The 22,630-nt window shown below is 33.9% G+C and overlaps 1 protein-coding gene and 1 pseudogene across 1 annotated transcript; one reads left to right on the top strand and one right to left on the bottom strand.

Moving 5' to 3' along the window:
- Nucleotides 1-2,098: 2,098 nt before the first annotated feature.
- Nucleotides 2,099-10,620, top strand: LOC110723417 (protein CLP1 homolog). The gene is made up of 11 exons (XM_021902773.1): nt 2,099-2,292; nt 2,576-2,835; nt 3,964-4,035; nt 4,171-4,266; nt 7,173-7,414; nt 7,539-7,677; nt 7,791-7,847; nt 8,145-8,279; nt 8,942-9,177; nt 9,799-9,843; nt 9,977-10,620. The coding sequence occupies exons 2-11, from the start codon at nt 2,587-2,589 to the stop codon at nt 10,062-10,064; spliced, it is 1,359 nt and encodes a 452-aa protein (XP_021758465.1). The 5' UTR covers nt 2,099-2,292; nt 2,576-2,586; the 3' UTR covers nt 10,065-10,620.
- Nucleotides 10,621-11,334: 714 nt separating this feature from the next.
- LOC110723464 lies at nt 11,335-22,412 on the bottom strand (annotated as a pseudogene).
- Between the last annotated feature and the right edge of the window lie 218 nt (nt 22,413-22,630).

Raw genomic sequence — 22,630 nt, 5'->3', positions numbered from 1 at the left:
TTATTAATTATTTTTGAAATTAATTGAATCTGCGTACTTATTTTTTTTCTTTGAACTTGAGTTCTTATTTTATTTTATGTGTGAGGTTTGAGTAGTCTTAAGAAGGACATATAGGATAGATGATTTCTTTCTTTGTGCATTGTAATTTAATTCTTTGGTGCTATTTATTTTTTTAATGTAATAATTGTGCAAGTTATATTTAATTGTACATGTTTTATATAATCGTGCAAATTTGGGTGTTGTGATCACCTAATATCATGTGTAAGGATTAAAGAATACTATATAGATTAATTTGCGATGATTTGTGTAATGTAATATGTATATATATGAATGATCATTATATGAAGCAGGTAATTATGTGACTATTTGTTTATGCTTATTTAGTGATCTAATTTACTTAGTGCTTTGGATTATTGATAAGGTCTATATTTTTATTTTTTGATATCTCCTTCAATGTTTTTTTTTGCAACCAATGAGTGTTTATTTGAGAAACCTTACGACCAAATTAGGAATATACTTGGAGAATTGATGAAATATTTGGTGATGATAAACTACGCGAGAGAAGTGTATGAATTTTGCTTTGTCAAGCCGCCATACTTTAAGGAGAGTGGAGACCAAATTAGGAATATACTTGGAGAATTGAAGGTTTTTCCTTTTTCTCTATACCAACAGCTGTAAAGAGTAGGCACATTGACACTAAAGTTGACAAAACCATGAATTGCAGCTTCTCTAATGTAAGGCACATCAAGCTTATTAACTTTCACACCCCTCCTCCAATAACATAACCCACCACAGTAGACAATTAAACTCTTTTTTTTTTGTGCACTCTATTGGGAACAAAAGCACCCCCCACTCTAAAAACAATATCAACCACACCATATGTTGTGGCCATTATCTAGACAATAAAGAAATAAATGCAAAAACAGTCAACACAACTACCAAAAGGGAACATAAATTAACATATTATATCCCAATTGCACAACCACAAAGCAAGCACTAATTCCATCATAATTAACAATTCAGATTTACATCAATTTTCAATTAAAGTAAAGTATAAATAACTATGCAACAAACTAATGATATCAATTACACAAAAATCACATAATTAAGTTCAATGAAGCACTAACTAAACAAAATTACCCAATTAAACCCTAATTACCCATAATTCACAGTAATTCAAACAAAAGTTTTGACTATTTTATAGTCAGCGACATTTTCCCCCAAATTAGCCCTAATCTGAACATCAATATTGCAAAATTGACACCAAAAGTAAATTCAAAGTAAAATACAAGTTTCATGTGGTACCTCTTTCAGATTCTTCATCCTGTCGCTGTCAGAAACCCAGAAAAGTATAAGCTTTATGTAAGTCGAAAATGGCTGACGAAAATGGCCGAGTTGTTTCGCTTAAACACTGACACCTCTCCTTGCAATTCACTCTCCCAACCACACAAATTATCCTAGGGTTTGATTCTGATTCGCAATTTTGGTGGTTGAATCTTTATCATTGAGAAATTAATGTGGGAGTAGTAGAATAATGAATGAGGGAGAGGGAGTAATGAAATAGGGAGAGAGAAAATCGAATTTGATAACTAAAAAATTTAGAGGGTAAGCTAACCTGTGGGACCCACACACAATTTCCGTCACAGAATTCGTTTTCTGGTGGTCATTTCATAATTTAATTTAATTAGATGGTGTTATAATAAAAAATCGAAAAAAGGTGGTGTTATAGTCCATTTTTTTCAAATTATGTGGTGTTATTTTCAAAAAAATCCTATTAAAAACATAATTTTCCATAGTTCATATTAATGTAATTATCAACAAAAGTTTACATGATTAATATAATGTATCCTTATTTGTAAAAGCATGATTTTATATTTCGGTTAACTCGATTTTTTGAATCCGAAAAAGGTTAATCCGATCTGATCTGAAAATCCGAATATTTAAAAAAATTTCAATTCGATCCGATCCAATTTAAAGTTTGAATCCAATCCAAATAAAAAATTTGGTTTAAATTAAATTTCAGTTTTTATCCGAATAATGGACACCCAATATTTTTGCCCACCCCTAGACTCCCCTATTAATGAATCATCGACATTATGCGCGTGTGAGCGTGTCAGTGATGCTCCATCTACAATTACATTTTCCCCCCCTTTGGAGCTTTAGTTTTTCGTCTTTAGACGTTTACGCTCTCCTTGTGACTTGTGAGCTCCCTCTTTCACCGAAGCGTACTCCGATTCCTCCATTGAAGCGGCTTTTGAGCTTTTTTTTTCCTCCATTGAAGCAGCTCCTAAGGTAAGTTTACTCATTATTTTATACTAATCGAATAACCATTTCACAGTCTAGTATTAATCGATTATTTAATTGTCAGTGTGCGAGTATTTATAGTCAATTTAGGGTTCTTATATGATGGATAATTAGACTACTGGTTATGGTTATAAACTTATAATTACTGAATTTGTGAATGATTAAAATGAGAAGTTTTGTTGCCAGAATTTTGCTATTCATATTCTCAAATGAGACGAATTTGTGCTTGGTTTTTGATAATTGAGTCAAATTTGGGTGTAATTTGTTGCAGAGTTTAGTTTAATGTTAGGACGGAACTATGAAAATGCACCATTTCTCCCCGGGCCGAGGGCGGCTGCACCTCCTGCCCCGGCTCAGGGACGGGCCACTCCACCAAGGCAAGTGAAGTTGGAGAGAGAATGTGAATTGCGAATTGAGGTGGGCGAGAATTCGCCTCTTCGCCTTCGGCTGCTAAATGGATATGCTGAGATATATGGTACAGAAATTCCTCCAGAAATTTGGCTCAATTTTCCTCCACGCCTTAAATTTGCGGTATATTACGAGTCTTTGATTTCAATTTTTGAGTTGTGAAATCAAATTTGAATCCTTCTGTGTGTGCTTATTTTGATCATTGTTGGATACTCGAATGGATTTGCAAGAAATTATAGATTATAAAATCTTATTCAAGGAGTGGAAACCACATGAATGGCAGTATGACATATTTCAACAAGGAGTTGTTTGGATTTTTAAGTTGTGAAACAAAAATTGAATCCTCTTCTGTCAACATGTTTGTGCTTATTTTGATCATTGTTGGATACTTGAATAGATTTACAAGAAATTATAACATCTTATTCAAGGATTAGATCCACAAGAATGGCAATATGACATATTTCAATGAGTTGTTGTTTTTGCTAAACATGTTTATGTGCATGTTTGTTAATTACTGGACAGAATGCTGAGTAGATGGCAAGGTCTTGAACCCGAAATTATGTTACCCAGACTAATGTAGGAGTAAGCATGGAAGGAAGTGGGAGTAGGAGATTTCCACCCACATTATGCCTCTCATAGAACTTGAGATTGTGGAAAACTAGAAACATTCACATTTGCTTCACTTGGCTAGTTTTTGCTAGTAGCTAGCTTTGTCTTGAAGTAAATTTCACCATGGTATCCTATCAAAAAAAAAAAAAACTTCTCTCTATCCGTAAATAATCTTTCTGTCGGGTGTGAGCATGCATAGTGATGGTTTTAGTAGGGTGTGGTTGGTTTTTGGTAGATAGTGGAGAAATAAGAATATTTTTTTTTATTTGAGAGAGAGAGAGAGAGAGAGAGAGAGAGAGAGAGAGAGAGAGAGAGAGAGAGAGAGAGAGAGAGAGAGAGAGTATATGACTATTAAGCATTGCTGTGGGTTCTATTATTATTACCGCGGGTAATTTAGACTATTTTGTGGTTAGTACCTTGGACGGTGTTTTACTAATTATTGTTTTAGTGCCTTCTTCTCCCTTGCCACTTGCACTATCGAGTTTTAGATTTGGGTTTCATGACTTCTTAATAATGTAACTGTGCCATAGGAAATAGGATAGTTTGTAGGACATATTGTGTATGCTCACTAGGAGATTGGGTTTGTAGAGTAATTTAGTGTAAATGCTTCAATCTAATAATTAACCCCGTTTTACTTACCAGATCTTTACATGGCATGGAGCCACAATTGAAATGGATGGTGGGTCTGATACATCTGATTATGTAGCAGATGAGGTATGCTCATCCACTTGCTAGCTTTTTACGGAGTTTTCATGAATTTTGATTTTTTTTCCTTAATCGATTTTGAAGCCCGATAGTTGTTTCCCTTAAATTTCTTTTAGTGAAACTTTGCTTTTGTTTTGTGTTCAGACACCTATGATAAGCTATGTTAATGTTCATGCCATACTAGAAGCGCGGAGGAATAGAGCTAAGGCTTCTTCTTCCGATGATATTGAGTCATCTCAGGTATTGTTTTCACTTAAAACAGCTAGATTTTGGAAACCCTAGACATGGTATTTTCTACTCCCACCAACTCTAAAAAATTTTCGTAGTCTGAACAAGTGTATATATGACCAAGTAGAAAAATTGTTAGCCCTAAATTCAATTTTCTAGTGTTCTCTCTATTCTTGTTAAGAATCCAGATATAATTCTATTGTGTCTCTAAATTAGAAGCCCCCTTTATAGAACAAGACATCTAATACACTCTTTCCCGTAATCGTAATTATTTTTTCCTTAATACATGTTACATTTACCAATGCACAAGCCAACAATTACCATCTCTAACTATTAAATAAGTAAAATTATTAAAATTTGATGTTATGAAAATTTACATTATAATGGCTCTAACGAGATCCCATGTGAATATGTTTTAATTATAATTATAATTTTCAAAAGCTAGTCAAAGTAAAATTTGCGAGTAGTGCAAAAGTTAAAACTTGTCAATTAAAAATTTGCGAATAGTGCAAAAGTCAAAACTTGTCAATTCGATCCGGGCATTTTACTATATGTAGAGAGATACACCCTATAAGGTGTGATAACATTATGTTTATAAGATACTTAAAGTCTGTTGATGCATTGCCTACTACCATTTCAATGATAATTATCTTCAAGCAAGAGCCAAGAAAACAATTTTTGCTAGAAGCTTTTACCAAAAAGGGTCGTGGGTTATCACTTTAGCTTTTTGGAGGATTTTATTTGTGTTTAGCAGTAATAGGACCTTTGATGGAGGATCAAGGGTAGCTTTGTCAATAGTAATGATGGCTGGTGATAAAATCTGAAGACAATTGTTCAGTTGGGATAATCAGGCTGTAATTTAAGAAGAGAAGGATAATGAGCTTGATCATGAGGAAGGTTAGGTATTACAAAATCAACATGATTCTTTTGTAGACACTATGCCAAAGTGGAATTAATGACAAGTTTGATTTATACCATTGTTTTTAAAGGCACGAGGCGTAATTGGTATTTCGAGCCTAGGCCCAAGCCTTTTGGGTATGAGGCACCTTATTTTTTTTATTTTTTATTATAAGTTTTAAGCATATATAGGAATCTTCTGATAAAATTTTCAATGCGCAACAGTGAAAAAAAGCAATTAAGAAAGGGATATTGGTAGTTTGTAAAGAGTATTATATACAATCAAGGGAGTAACCTTATTTTATGAAAGGGGACTATATATAATTAAGGGTGTACTAGTATTTTTAAAAGGGGCACCAGTAGTTTATAAAAGGATGATTAAGGGTTGCTAGGAGTTTAGATAGGATATTGGATACAATTTACAAAATGCAAAAGATTAGACATAGAGTTGATTAAAAGATTTTAAACTAAAATCAACTCCTTAGATCCTTTCGCTCTCCATCATTACCAATTATTCTTTCTTGTCTTATCTTAAACCATCCTTCCCATTTCATAAGTTGAATCCAAGAAAGCTGCAAGCTTGGAATTTGGTTTGGGAAAAACTTGTTAGTTGTTACAATAAAAAACCTCCAAGCTTTAACATTCCCCATCAAAATTATATATGTATACTCCCCGTTGAAACCCTGAATTAAAACTCTATTTCTAAAATAAAACTTTAGAATGAAAATCTTAGAAGAATTAAATTGTGAAACAGAGATATGAAACTTATTAGTATAGACTGAAACAATTCTGATATACCAGGGATGGGTCACAGGCTTGGCTGATAAAAACACGGTCATAATCAATAATTTGGATTGTCAAAATTGCCGAATGCCATGAATCCCATGACTGGGGAAGTGGAACCCTGCAGAGAGAGTGGTCGTGTGTGCTTATTGAGGGAGTTTTAAGAGTGAGGAAAATTGTTGACCATGAACAATTTTCTTGTAGTATTTGTAGTGCAGCGGCTATATAAGCCATCAGATTAAGCTAATTTAAAGAATGAGTCTTGTGATAGTTGCTTTTAGTTTTCAATTTTCCTTTCTGTACTGGATTTAGTTTGCCCAATTGCCCTAATAACTAAGGAATGATTAATTTTCCTTTCTTAGTAAGTTTAACTTAAATTTCATGTAGGAAGCCTAATAACTTGCCAAGTTAGAAAACTGAGATAAATTGCAAGTTGAAACTGTTTATTGCAAGGGGGACAGAAGAGGATGAGAACCCCCTTCACTTTTCTAACAAGTTATGTGAAATCTCGCAAGACGTGTTGAGCTGGCTGAACAAAAGATGTGTCTTTAAGCTGGGAGGTATCACTTGCTGTTTCTGTACATGATTTGTGCTACACCAACTTTTCTAAATTTGGGTCTTATTTGCTTCAGCATGATTCTGACACCTTTTTTTTCTCCTACATCAATGTTGCATTATGGATCCATTTACTATTCACCATTTTTCATAATAAAACTTTACATTCTAACTTGGCAATATGTATCCATTTTACAACATTCCTGCAACTACTATTATTAGATTGGAAATTCTGAATATTTCAAGCACACAACTAGGCTTGATTCTAAAGTTTCTGGTGGCGGGGTGATAAGCGGGCTGCTGGACCATCTGAATGGGTTTAGTATCGGTCCTATTGGGGTGATTAACCATACGATTTAGGTTAGGTTGGCTCGGAATCTGGCCGGGTCATATTTAAGATATTTTAAGTTAAATACATATTGATTTTATCATTTGTCCATATATATTTGGGTGACCTTGGTTCCAGTACAGTTGATTTTAGTTTGGGTCAAATTTGTGTCATCCAGTTTCAGGCTTTGTTCAGTTCAGGTTTTCTAGGTCGATAAGAAAGCTGTTACATCTTCATTATGCTCTATTTATGTCTCCTTAGTCCTTCCCACTCGAGCAGGAAATGATTTGTAACATATAGGCTCTGTAAACTTGCCTGTTTTTGTTATATCCTCTAACAGATGGCCTTTTTGTAGGGTCCCAGGGTTATTGTGGTTGGTCCCACTGACTCTGGAAAGAGTACTTTGTCAAGGATGCTTCTTAGCTGGGGAGCCAAGCAGGGCTGGAAGCCTACTTTTGTGGATTTGGATATAGGCCAGGGAAGTATAACAGTACCTGGGTCAATTGCAGCAACTCCAATTGAGATGCCCATTGATCCAGTGGAAGGAATTCCTCTTGAAATGCCTTTGGTTTACTTTTATGGACACACAAGTCCCAGGTAATAGTGTTTGGACTTCTAAATTTATTTTTTTGTGACTATAATGTTATATTTAATTGATTATCACAGCTTTCATCATCATTGCAACTGCTATAACCTTATTTTTTTTGGAGCTGTTTTGCAGTGCTAATGTAGATTTATATAAATTAGCTGTGAAAGAACTTGCTCAAACACTTGAAAAACAATTTTCTGGTAATTCTGAATCACGAGCTGCTGGTATGGTGATCAATACAATGGGTTGGATTGAAGGAGTAGGCTATGAGGTGTGTTGTCTAATGCTTCTGGAGCTTTTTCATGCTTATGGACAGTTCATTAACAGCCTCTGATGTGTTGAATGTTTCCCGTAGTGTATTCTGAATCCTTTGTCCTTTTGCAGCTGCTTCTTCAGGCTATAGATATGTTTAATGCAGATGTTGTATTGGTTTTGGGCCAGGTATGTGTTACTGTAACCTGTGTTTTTACTTCAATTTATTTGTACTTCTCACTGTCATACACTAACTTGGATGAGGTCCCCTTTTTTGTTTAAAATCTGATTTAGATATAAACTCTCAAAATCATTTGAGAATTGTGTTCCGATCTTATTCTTAGAAGTGATCTTGCAGCTATCTAATTTTACCATCAGTGTAGATTCTGTGATCTAGTATTCTAGTACAGTATTGTTGGACCGTTTGGTTTGTTGCCCATGACTTATGCATACTCTAATCTTATTAATTCTTTATGTATTGTGCAGGAAAAGCTTTGTAGTATGCTTAAAGATGTGCTGAAAACCAAGCCCAAGGTTGATGTAGTAAAACTACAGAAATCTGGAGGTGTTGTCTCCCGACCACCAAGATACCGTCAGAAATCCAGGGGCTACAGGATAAGGGTAATAAATTAGATATTATCTCTCACCTTTTCTTGTGGTAAAATTGATATATGTTGAATATATTTATTTTAGTTGTGGTGTTCTTGCATTTAAACTTTGGCATTGTACCTGTACATTTAGAATTTGCTTCATCATTGTGCTTGATAAAAGACTAAACATATCGAAATTAGTTTGAACATTCGATATCATTAGAGAAGGACAAGTTAAATATTTTTCCATCTGTGGACCATTCTTCTGCTACTTATAGCGTTAAGCATAGGCCAGTAAACGTTTATGACTTCACTTGCCAGTTAAATAAGTCTGTGCCCTACCTTAATAAATTAATTCGACTACTGTTTCTAACTTGTCATTCAGTCTGTGTCCCAATTGACTATTCATTTTACATTACACTGATTCGAAAGTTCTTTTTTCTTTGTGATAAGAGTTATGTTCTCAGCTTTCTTGTCTTACTATTTTCTTGTAGCCATTCTTAAATTTAAGTTTTTGTTTAACAGCTGAGCTTATGTGCTGTTACTTTGTATATGTAATAGTATTAAAAAAATAAAAAATAAAATCAAATTTCCGATATGCTGATTGCTAAGTTGAAATGGCGAATAGTTTCTCCAAATTACCTAGACATTTAAAGTTTGTTGATGCCACATTTTGTTATAATTTAATTTCAGGAATATTTCTATGGCCTGGCGAATGATCTCTCACCTCATTCCAACATTGCTAATTTCAATGACCTGTCTGTCTATCGAATTGGCGGTGGTCCGCAAGCACCACGTTCAGCTCTGCCAATTGGTGCAGAGCCTGCTGCGGACCCTACTAGGGTGGTTCCTGTAAACATCAGCCAAGACTTGCTACATTCTGTGCTTGCTGTTTCATTTGCCAAGGATCCGGAAGACATAATTACTAGGTAATTTTGATGAGGAATGCAGATGTGTTCATAAATGTTTTGCATTATATTACATCGGTTCATGAACTAATGAAGGGTGTTTGATGTTTATTAGAAAATTTGTCAGAATAGTCTTTATTTAATACGGAATTTGTGAAAAGACACCTTAATACGGCAATTTTTTTCACAAAAGATGCTCCTTATGGACAAATTCCGGCTAAAAAGTCATATATAAGACCTTTGATCCTCTCTTTACCTCTCCCTTTATGCACGTGTTTCACTCTGTTTTTCAATTATCCTGATGTTTCTCCTCCCCATTCTCTATCCCTCCAAATTCGGCAAGCAAATTGGTCTTCTCATTTCTTGTCTATCTCTCCTAAAAAGGATTGAAAAAGGAAGAGTCATAGGCCTGAGATTTGACTTTTTTGCTGGAATCCATCCACAAGGTGTCTTTTTATAATAAGTATAAGTTTTCTCCCAAGAAACATAAAAATGGTATTTTTCACAGATTTAATGTTAAGTAAGGTTTGATTATTACCTTCTTTTTTATTTTATTTTATTTTTATATAAATGTTTATAAATTTATATATTATATCAATAACAATATTAACAATTGATGTTTATTTCTTTCAATGGTTGCAGTAATGTTGCTGGGTTTATATATATTACTGATGTTGATGTCCAAAGGTTGGTAATTCTTTGGATGGTTATTGATTTATGTTTATATAAGTGAAACTGATAACGTAGCTTGCATATGTGTATTGATTTATGTATAATGTATCCTTGATGGTTATTTATTTATGTATATATCAATATGCAGGAAAAAAATAACATACCTTGCACCTTCAGCAGGAGAGCTGCCGGGAAAATTTTTGATATTGGGGACATTAGCTTGGTTAGAAACTTGAGTTTAAAATATCTCTTACTTTCTAGGTGCGTCCTTCGTATCATAAGTAAGGCAGCTCCAACTGTGCCATCCCCTGTCCCCCATAAGAGAAGATTAGGTGGGAAAAGAAAATGGGAACATTTTATACTTGACAGATAGCAACTAAGCTAGGTTATGGTTATAGTTGACTGGTGTTTGTTACCTCCTTGCGAGAGGATTTGGTGTACCCTGACATGCTTGATTAGGCGTTTAGCAATGTTTGGTATGCAAGCTTTGACGCCTTGGGGATGTGTACAGTCCTTGGCTTCACGAAATATCAATTAAACTTTAGCTTATGTTCCAATTTCAGTATAATTGAGTTCTTAATTGTCTAATATGGTCAATGACTAGGCAATAAAGTATTCTTGCCATTCCACATTAAATGTTGCTTATACAGAAATTTGAGGTGTTAATTATTGCGTTGTTATTTGGATTTCTAATTGATAGCATAAGTTTCAGTGATGTACAGAATATTGTAGACAATGAAAATAGTTATTTAAATGGTCAGATGTTATGGAACAGAGGTTACAGAGGGAGTATGGAAAGAGTCCTTGAATTGGCGGCCTTCAGCACTTCCTGGTTAAGGTCTATTGAAGGATAAATTAGTTCTAAATTTCCAATGGAAGTGCGCAGCTTCAGTGATAGTTACGGAATTTTTTTTATGCTGTGTTGAAATTTACTGAAGACGATTGTTGGGCAGGTATATTGATAACTAAGTGCAAAGTTATAATACAAGCACTTTGGTGCAAAGCACAACTAGTTAAATGAAATCCCACACTATACCTATTAATTTTTGCCTTATTGGTAGATAATTCGATCTGGACGCAACCATGCTAAACTAGCCTAATCCAGTTTCTTATTCTGTTGAATTTATAGCGTTTAATTGTACTCGCACAATGTTCTTAAAGACAGTAGTACACTATATTGCCTTACTGCAGTTTTACCAAGAAAGGTTTCTGATTTCAGCAGACCATGTTTAAAATGATGAACAAAGCATCTGCACAAACAGACCTAACACTCCTAAAATATATAGGATGATCACTCTTAACGCTTCTTGATTGCATTTGCTTCAGCTTGTTTTTCCTCTAATTGTTCAGTACACCTGTTTTTGCTAATATGTTTCAGTACAATTTGTTTTGCTTTGTATCTTCATTTTCTTATTACAGACTTGTAGTTTCTAAATCTTTATAAATATGAAGTACGACGTACATTATATATGGATTTTAAAACGCTTATAATATTGTAGGAGTAAACTAACATCCCTGCAGATTACAAATAATTTTTATCACTTAAAAAAGCCTATTAAGTACCTGCACATGGCATAAAATATCCTGAATTTGCAGGCACATAAATAAGGAACTACTAATACTACATAAAGTACAATATGTATGATCTATACAAATCTCTTAGTCTATTAACAGATGCTGTAGTACTTTCAGAAGTTCTTCACCGCGAAGTGGCTTTGTCAGGTGGGAATCCATTCCAGCCTCAGCAATCTTCCTGCCTTCTTCTCCATCCACCTCATGAGCCGATAGTGCAATAATCGGAATGTGTAGTCCATACTTCTCTTCTTCACGGATTTTTAGTGTTGCTTCAAAACCATCCATAACTGGCATCTGTGATAAACACAAGACACCTCAAGTTAATAACTATTGTGAATTACTGTAAGTTATATAAGTTGGAAAAACATATAAATATGCGCAGCTCACCTGACAGTCCATTATTATAAAATCATATGGAAACTTGAAGGGTTCTCCACTTGGTTGGTTGCTCAATGCTTTGCAGACCACCTCAAGAGCTTCTTCGCCATTTCCACATGTCTGAGTTTCGGCACCTAAACGCTTAACACTTGTTTCAGCAAGCTTTCGTTGTAAGAAATGATCTTCAACGATCAGTATTCTTTTCCTCTCCAAGGGAGATTTCTTGATCTCTACATTGCTGCTGTTAACACAAAAATACGAAATTGATAACATTTTCCCTTGAATCAAACACAACTCGAAATGTTTACATTACCTTGGAACTTCTTGTATCTCTCCTGTTTGAGTAGTTTTAGTCATCGATGCAGATTTCTCGCTACTAGAGCTCCTTAGAACTTGAGGGATATCTTGCTCAATAGCAAAGTTATCCCTACAAGCAATAAATTTCAAGGTTCGCCTTTTCCTAGCTAGCTTAATCTCCCCACTACTAGATTCACCAATATCTTCTTCAGTATTCGACTGTGTATTGCTTAGAATTGCAATGTTTAGGGGTGGGACTTTTCAAACCGAACCGTGAAACCGCCCGTTATCGAACCGAACCATCACAGACCGATCCGTTTATAAACCGATAAATATAAACCGAAAACCGAACTGAACCGTTCAATATCAAACCGAAACCGAATTGAACCGCTCAATGTCAACCCGTTACGGACCGTAAACCGATAACAAACCAAACTGCGCAAATCCGAACCGAAACGAAACCGAACCGAATAGTTTATAAACCCGTTAATGACCCGAACCGTTTATAAACCGAAACCGTTTAAACCGAAAAAAAAAAACCGTTTAAACCGAACCATTTGTAACCCGCTAACCGTTTAAACCGACCCGTTTATGAACCGAAACCGTTTAAACCGCACGTATAAACCGAACCGTTATAATCTGCTAACCGTCTAAACTGAACTGCCATAACCCGTTAAACCGTTAAAATCGAACTATTTTCGAATCGCAACCTGTTTAAACTAATCCGATTACAAACTGCTTAACTCAAATTGAATTATTTACAACCTAAATGGCTAAATAGTAAATACAATTAATGTTAATAAATGTAGATCTAATCAAACGGCTTAGGTTTATACAAAGGTTTATATCACCTAGATCTAGGCCAACGACATTATTAATATCGTTTTAGATTACTTATTTATTTTAATTACAAGATATATCATTTGTATCATTTTCATTCCAGTAATAATGCTAGTCCACCCAAATTATCTTCATTGTTCCTTGATATTCATGATCATCCAATAACACTCAAAGCCTCAAAGGTAACATAAGATTGGAGATGTATGAGATTGCGTTACACAAGTGGCATAAGCATTAGAATATTACTGTACTAGTCAATAAGGCGTACAATCATTCACATTATCACTTTATAAAACTTTCTTATACAAGTATTTTGTAAAGGGGAGGACTAAAATGTTTATAAAACACATTTTTTTAGCTTTTCTTATATTAAACCAGATATTAAGTAAAAGAATTTTAATAAATACGGAGGCATCCCAAATCTGTAGCCACAATTATTTCATAACATTACCACAAATTCAGTAGATAAATAGCATTGAAATTAGAGTAATATCAACAAGCAATTAAAAAAAGTCACCATTTTCATTGATTAAAATTCACAATACATATACCAATACATAATGAAACTACTATCACTACTACCCAGATTAGATTTCAGATTTATCAACTGAAACATCATCAAGTTTAGGGTTGCAAAAAATAATACATTATAAGATGAAGGGAGGAGTGAGAATGTGAGTGATTTGGGAGCAGAATCTTGAAGCAGCAGCACAGCACCCAAGAGCAGAGGAAATAGCAGCAACAAGCAGGAACCAGCACACGGAATAACAGATCAGCAACTTATCAGAAGCAAGGAATAATATAAGCAGAAGGGACTCAGCAGGAACTTATTTTTGTTTTTCAAAATTGCTCTCAGATTTACGTTTATCGTATCATCACTGAGCAATGGCTGTTTTAACTTAAAACTTGAAAAATGCTGCCAGCAAGTACATATACATTGAAGTCTCAACATAAATGACAAGGGCAACGATGATTCAAGAAAAATTAAAACAACAAGCATAAGAAACAGCAGCAACAAAACTTATCATAAATTCATAACACAAAAGGCAGCAACACAGCACCTCAAGCTGGCAGGAGGCAGGAACCAGCTCATGCAGGCAACAATATAGGCAATAACAACTCAGCAGAGACAACAACCAAAAGGCAAAACCACTACCAGCAGGCAGCAGCTCATAACAAGTTCAAGCAACTTCAAAATTATAGCTTTTGTTTTTTTAAAATTGCTCTCAGATTTACATCATTGAGCAATGGTTGTTTTAACAAAAACTTAAGAAATGCTGCCAGCAAGTACCAAAATACATTTAACTATTTAAGTCTCAACATAAATGACAAGGGCAACGATTTTAAAAGTCTTGAAAAATGCTGCCAGCAAGTCTGAAAATAAATGACAAGGGCAACGATTTTAAAAGTCTTGAAAAATGCTGCCAGCAAGTCTGAAAATAAATGACAAGAGCAACGATTTTTCAAGATAAAATAAACCACAATGAGACACAAATACCAGTTATGCAGATGAAGCACTTTCGGCTTCAATCTCTTTACCAATAAGGAGGACGTCTTCCTCAACATCCGCTTGATAACCACGACACCAATTTTGGGTGGTAACCATGCCTCAACATTCTTTGGCAAAAGTTTACCCCTATATCCTCAAAAAGAAAAAAGCATACATAAGAAAAGCTTAAACTTTTTCAAAAGTTTCCAATGAAATTATGAACCTATAAATAAACATGAGATGTTTATTTTACTAGCCCTAAACTAGCATTTATTTTATGCACATAACTGCAGAAAGTGACACAATTTGGTCTTTTGTTAGGTAAAAAAGCCAATAACCACATAATCTGAACAACCCATCATCGTTACTTTTAAATCGAGAATAATAAAAAACAAAACAGCACAAATCTACCATTTTCCCGTAAAAAACAAAAATACAATCAACAACAGATTTTAGGCATATTTCGACTATATTCAAGCAAGAACAACAACAACAATCAAATACAAAAACAGAAAAACTGTATTAAAAAAAAACGAAAAGGAAAAAGTAATTACCTTTGACGGCTTGAAGGAGATTTGAAGATGGAGAACTGCCTGAACTGGAGATCAAAAGAAAAAATCAAGAATGTAGATTATCAGAACTTGAAATAAAAAAAAACCGAAACGAAAAACGAAAAAAATCGAAAAAATTAACAAAAAAATTACCTTGAGGTTTGACGGCTTGAAGGAGAGGAAGATTTGAAAAAAAAAAAAAAAAAAAAACGAGAATGGAAAAGTTAGAAATCAGAACTTTGGATCCAAAACAAAAATGAAACGAAAACAAAAACCCTAAATAAAAAAAGTAAAAAACCGAAACGAAAACGAAAAAAGTCAAAACGAAAACAACAAAAATTAACAAATAATTACCTTGAGGTTTGACTGCTTGAAGGAGAGGAAGATTTGGAAAAAAAAACGAGAATGGAAAAGTCAGAAATCAGAACTTAGATCCAAAACAAAAATGAAACGAAAACAAAAACCCTAAATAAACAAACCGATACAAAAACGAAAAAAATCAAAACGAAAACAACAAAAATTAACAAAAAATTACCTTGAGTTTTGAACTTTTGACGGCTTGAAGCCTTCAAATTGAAGGAGAGGAAGATTTGAAAAAACAAAAAAACGAGAATGTAAAGCGAGAAATCAGAAATGTAGATCCAAAACACAAATGAAACGAAAACAAAAACCCTAATTAGGATTTTTAAAAGTTGAGAAGTTGAGCTTGAGATTCTTGAGAATTTCAGAACGAAAGAGTGAGAAACTGAGAAGTTAGAGAGAGAAACTATGAGTGAGTAAAACGGCTGAATGGCTGATAGAGTGGGTTTTTTTTTTCTAGGTTTAGGTTTTACTTGTTCAGTTGATCTAACTGTCCATATTCAATCTCAACATCTAACCGTTCATTTATTTTTTTTTTATTTTTTTTTTGTAAATTCCAGAATATTCATCTAGATCTAACGGTCTAGATTTTTCTTTGTGCTTTTCTAGGTCTTTTTTACTGTTTTTTTTAATTATTTATTATTATTATTATTATTTTGAGGGATTATTATTATTATTATTATTATTATTATTATTATTATTATTATTGTTAGTATAATTATTTTTTAATATTATTATTATTACTAGTTTACTACTACTATTATTATAATATTATTACAATTATTATTATTATTACTATTATTATTATTATTTATTATTATTATTATTATTATTATTATTACTATTATTATTATTATTAGTTTATTACTTATAAGTTATAAATTGTAAGAAACGCAAATATTTAAAAATTGAAATTGATTCAATACGACATAGTTAATGACTTAATGAGTTAATGCACATCAATATCTGACATCTCTATATGTATATTATATATATCTGTGAGTCTGTGACTGTATATCAGTATATATATATAATAAACTAATAATAACTTAATAAGTAATACTAATAACTAATAAAGTAATGAAAATCTAACCATTGTTTTTCATGGGCATTCAATCTAACTGTTGTATATTTGACTATTCGTACATTAGTATTGCATAATGATTTCATCACCACTTTAATTAGTGATTTCGTGATTTCGTCCATTTAACTTATTAAGTTGTTTGAGTTAGTAATCTAAATAAAGTAACAAACTAAATAACGAATCCATTTAATCTCGTGTAAGTTATAATTTATAAGAAATGCAATGTTTGAAAATGGAAATTGATTCAATACGATATTGTTAATGTATATGTAATTATAGATTAATTATTATGTATATCATATCGTACGAATGTACGGTTGGTATCATTATCATACTATCATAAGTATCATTGCCTCATTGAATTATTGGTATGTACTACAATCGATAAACATATTTACATATCTGATCATTAAAACTTAAAAGTTTAAAACACTTGTTGATCAATCTAATTGAATACTTGTACATTCTTAATTATCGATTTATCGTATTATAAGTATCAACTCATTAAATCATGGTCATGACACGATCTTTAAAACAATCATGAATTCATGACCCAAACCGCTTATAAACCGAACCGACATGATCCAAACCGTTCATAAACCAAACCAATTGAACTGTGTAAACCCTCCACTAAACCGACCCATTTCAAACTGAACCGACATGATTCGCACCGTTTATAAACCGAACCGATATTGACCCGGGTAAACCCGCCCCTAAACCGACCCATTCAAACCAAACCGGCTTGATCCAAACCGTTTGTAAACCGCACTGACATTGACCCGGGTAAACCCGCCCCCTTAACCGACCCGTATCAAACCGAACCGACATAATCCAAATCCTTTATAAACCGACCCGCTTATGACCCAAACCGAATTTAAACCGCAAAGAAATAAACCGAAACCAAACCGAGCCGTGACTAACCCAAACCGAACCAAACCGACCCGCCAGCTAAACTAAACCGTTTCAATCCGAACCGCTTCAAACCGAAACCGACTCAAACCGAGGTCAAACCGAACCGCCAGACCGAAGTCCCACCCCTAGCAATGTTAGATCTCTTTGATCTCCCATAAGAAGGAGAGCTTACAGAATCGCGCCCAAACTCAGGGAGAAGCCTTATAATCCTTGATAAGCGTGATCCATGAAGAGGTTCCGATATGATAAGATCTGTTGAAGGGAGACTCTCATCTTGCAAACCTTGGAAGTGAGCTCTACGAGTGTCAGGCCTATCGAGCCAAACCACCTTGATGCAGGTCATGTAAAGGTCCTTTCTGAACTCAGATACTGATCTCTGCATTTTCTGAAAATTATCCCCTGCATTACAATCTATTACTAGTAGTATGCAGTTCACTGACCCTCGAATAATGGACCTTTTGTACACCGGAAGGACTTCATTGGTACCATCCATCGTACTAAGAGGAAGGAGTTTACCCCAACCTCTACCACTGCACTCAGAGTTGCTACTCAAGTAAGCTCCTCGAGGAGGGCTCGTGTCTGACCTCCCTGACGAGGAGGTGTAATACTGAGGCTCAATGAGCATAGATTTGATATTCTTGAGATTTGGAGAGAGTTGCTTCCCATGGCTTAGGACCTTCAAGTTTATTCCGAGGCTCTCCATGTATCTTTGAACCATTCTTCTCCGCGCATCATTCTTGATTAAGAGAATCACTAGAGACTTTTCACCTCTAGGACTACGAACGCACGTGCTTAACCCTCCTGAACCCGAATTGATGTCCTTATGCTCAGTCAATTCTTGCCTTGGGTTATCCAAACATTCCTCTTGTACTATCAAAAATATGTTGAACTTGAAGCATGTCCCGCGCTCACCATTGGCTTTGTCCACAATTTCTATGTCTCCTCCCATCAATCTAACCTGCAAATTATTTTCATACACCTCATTAGCATAACATCAAACACTCAATTGGTCAAACTTATTGAAAAAATCATGATACTTTTGAAAACTAACAGCATAAAAGTGAGAACACATTTTTCTTGTTTTCTGTTTTTGGTTTTAAAAATGAAAAAGAAAAATGAAAACAGAAAACGATGCCAAACAAGCATACCAAAGATTGGACAATGCCAAGTCCCAAACCAGTGCCAACTTGGCCAGCAAAGTTTTCTTTGACTTGAACAAAGTTCTCAAAGATCAAATGGCGCTTCTCCTTAGGGATCTCGGGACCTGTATCTTCCACTTGAAACTCAAACTCCATACAGTTTGGATCTTGCTTGATTGTCTTCAAGATCATTATAAGCACGCTTATTCTTATGGAAGAAGCGCGGAAACCTGTTTAGACAGTTGTTCCTGTTCGAAGCAATGATAGAGTTCTCAAAGCTCGGTTTCTTTGAATGACATGTGATGCAAATGTTCCCTTGTGAAGTGAACTTGACAGCATTGCTTAGCAAGTTGCCAAGGATCTGCTTGAGCTTGCCGCGATCACCTCTTACTTGGGAGTACCTGAAGATGGAACCATCACAAGGGTCTAGCATCACCTCTACTCCCTTTTTCATGGCAACCGGGTGGTGTAAATCAGCTACGTCTTCAAGAAGTTGTGCTAAGTTGAATTCATTCTCCTCCAATTGCATTTTCCCTGCTTTTATCTTGCTGAAATCTAGGATGGAATTCACTAATGCTGCATATTTCAACAAGAAAGAACATGAATTAATTGTTATGAATGTTAGTTGCATTTTCCCTAACAAGACCTCAACCCTCACGGTTTTTTTAGTCCAGTATTTGCGGGCCAGACACTTCGGAGTAGAGGGGAGGGTACAATCCCTACCCTAAGTGTCCTCACTTGGTAGGATTCAAACCACAGACCTCTAGGATCTGAGGTAAAAACCTTACTAAGTGAGTCGACAATTTATTGGTAAATGTATGTAAATATTATGTTTATATTACCTAAAAGGTCCTCAGCACAAGTATCTATCTTCCTCAAGCTAGAAGCAACTTCAGAAGAGGGAGGAAGATCAGTAGCAGAGAGTTCGGTCAAGCCCTTAATGCAAGCTAAATAGCCGCGAACATCATGGTTAGCACTTGCAAAGGCCAAGCTTTGCTTTATGCTCTTTCTCTCAGCTTGTGTTGTTTTCTCCATTTCCCTCATGTACGCGGCACACAAATGCACTTCCCTCCTAGCCGCTCTAACAATCAAAGTTACAAACGCGAACACATAGATTACCATGTCAACCACCATGATAATTTGAAGTATTAGTTCCACCTTTGTGTGATTGTGTACAATGCTAACTAATCTATTACTTGGATAAGCCAATACATATACCTACAAGAAAACCATATTATTATCAATGACAATTTCACAATACTTTGCACTACCTCTGTTAACTTTTAGTTGCAACAAAGGCGTGAGACATAATAATTCCTTTGTTGCAACTAAAAATTAACAGAGACAGTATTATATTAGTAGTATTGACAATGTAGTTTACATAGATTGTAAAACGACATGAAAACGTACCATTGGCACCCTTGCAATATCAATCGACGAGCAATAGAAGATAAATTTGGCTCCTCCAATGTCTAAGGACGTACCACTAACATTTGTAACACCATTCTCGATTGGTTTACATGAAATTTCACCAAGGTCAGCTTTGTTGCTAGCTTGTACCAAAGCTGCCTTGCCATCCTTAATACTAATGTCGGCGTCTTTTATACCGTCCATTAGTACATTGTCATCATTAAGGGTGGCCATGTACAAGCTTGCACCCAAAACATCAATGCTAGAGAAGATGGTTGTTATTTCATCACTAGAAAACCCGAGAAAGATAGCTCCAACTCTACCTAGTCTCGCGGTGTCTAATAATAATGGTCTTGACAATTCATTTTCGTCGTTAGTACTCCATCGAGACCCTAACGATGCATAACCATTCGAGCTATTCATTGCTCTTTGGAACCATGTCTCATTGATTACAACAAGGGGTTTTGTGATGTTGGCTTCTCCTAGTAATTCTCCACTAGTAGATTTTACTAGTTGAGTATACCAAGTGTAATGATCAAGATTATTTTGAATAGTTGAGTTTGAGTACAATGCATATATTTGATCATTATTTTTTAAGTAAGAGAAGAAGAGACCATCCAATCCAATGTATGAAGCTTGGATTGTATGAGGTATGACCAATAGTGATATAAATAACGCTGGTGCAACCTGAAAATGTTTTGAAGTCGTTAGTTACTTAGTTGCAATAAAAAGTAATGTATTCATAATTAATTGTCACGTTATATTATCCAACTTAGATATAGAATTTATCATGATTTTAGCTCCATATAAGTAGGGTCGTGACAGTATATTTGTTATAAATGATCACTATTATATCCAGACATACGGCCTATGGAGTATTATTTCCGAATATATATATATACTAATTATCCGAATATATATACTAATTATACCCCATAGTAAACATAAGTCAAATCCATATATTTTAGATATGTTGTATAAGTGTTAACATAAAATTTTGTATGTTTTTCTAAGGTGTGTGTCCATGGGCACATATTAAGAAAATAGATCCCCTATAATTATTTGATGATGAGGAATATCGACGCTTAAAGAAAGTTAGGTTTAACAAATCATTTGAAAATAATAAAATCTTCATTATTTCCTCGATTACAAAATTTACCACATCTTACAAGTATTTAATCAATAATTTTAGTTAATGGGAACACTTTAGAAAAAACGAATTTTGTAAAGTATTTTCTTTTGACAAAAAAAATAAAAAAATAAAAAAATTGTTGGTTTGATTTTTTAAGACAACAAATGATTTTGAATTTTTTATTCTAGTTTCCTTCAATATAATTGATTTTAGTAGAATCAAATCATTTGTAATAAATGGAAGTTTCTTAAATTTATTAGATTGATTGAATTCGTTCCCAATTTATGATGATGGCAGCTTTGAATAGCCTTACAATTTAATTTAGTATTTTTTGTCAATAAATTATACGAGTAACACAAATTATTATTCATACAGCAATACATTTTAAGGCTAAAAGCTGTAAATGATCTTCTCTTTAATACTACAAGTATTTCCATCCTAATAATGAGTTGTCATATCAGTGTAATATCTTATTCTTTTTAGTAGCAAATAGTATTATATAAGGAAAAAAAAAATGCAGTAAAAAAAAATTTACGGAGTATGTAAAAGTAATTGAGATTGCATGCCATTTGTTATTCGTTTCAAAATAAATTAACCTAAATTTACTTGTACGACTATTATATTACTTATAGAAATGTGTGATTTTATTTTTTTCTATACAATGTTTACGAATATTTATTACTCATGAAATTTATCATTCATAAAATCACTAATTTTTCTATAATAATCTTGATTAATTACTTAATAATATATATATATATATATATATATAGTATAAAAAAGATTATATAAAAACTCCGTATTATAAGTTATTATAACTAATTTCAAAAATAACACGGGAAAGGATGATTACAAACCTCTTTTTCAATCTCGGAAAATAAAAATTTGTCACGTGTATTATTAGTGTCCAAAACACTTGCTAGATTGACGGCTGATGAATTTACGGGTGAAATTAGTTTTGCTACGTCTTGAACTTTTTTAATATGTTCATAACGAGCATAGCTTGCTTCCATCTCCACAATTTTAACTAAACTTTTCGTTATATGATGCCATATTGGGATAATAACGCTAGGCAACAACGACACAGCAAATGTCTGTAACATGTAACAAAAGCACGATTATATTGAGAATCATAGAAACGAGAATCCTCTTTGATCATTAAACAATATACTACCTTCGATTTTTATTTTGGGTATTATTTGTGAGATATAAAATATTACAAAGTTGCAATTGATAAAAATCGGAGGTAGTATATGTATAGAGATATCATTAAGAATAATATTTATTTTTCTATAGAAATCAAGTAATAATTTTTTTTTTTTTGGTGCAAAGAAATCAACTAATAATAATTATTGCTTACCAAGAGGATGAAGAAAGTAACGGGCCTCATCGTGATTAATTTGACAATATCCCCCATGAATGCTTGTGAATTGATGATGGTCTGAATCCCATTGTTGTAGATGTATGAAAGAAATCAAGAAGAAAAGAAGTTAAGAAGAAATGAGAGCTAATTATGAAGAGGTTTAATTTACTCCTAATTTTTATATGTTAATGGAACTACTAACTATACTTTCTTAAATTTTTAAAAGGCAATTAAACCTGCCTTAGTTTATGAACCCAAAGGAATATATAGTT

The sequence above is a fragment of the Chenopodium quinoa genome, unplaced genomic scaffold (genome assembly GCF_001683475.1).
Source record: "Chenopodium quinoa cultivar QQ74 unplaced genomic scaffold, ASM168347v1, whole genome shotgun sequence".
Taxonomy (NCBI): domain Eukaryota; kingdom Viridiplantae; phylum Streptophyta; class Magnoliopsida; order Caryophyllales; family Amaranthaceae; genus Chenopodium; species Chenopodium quinoa.
Note: the sequence above shows the minus strand (reverse complement) of the source record. Positions and strands in the feature narration are given on the sequence as shown.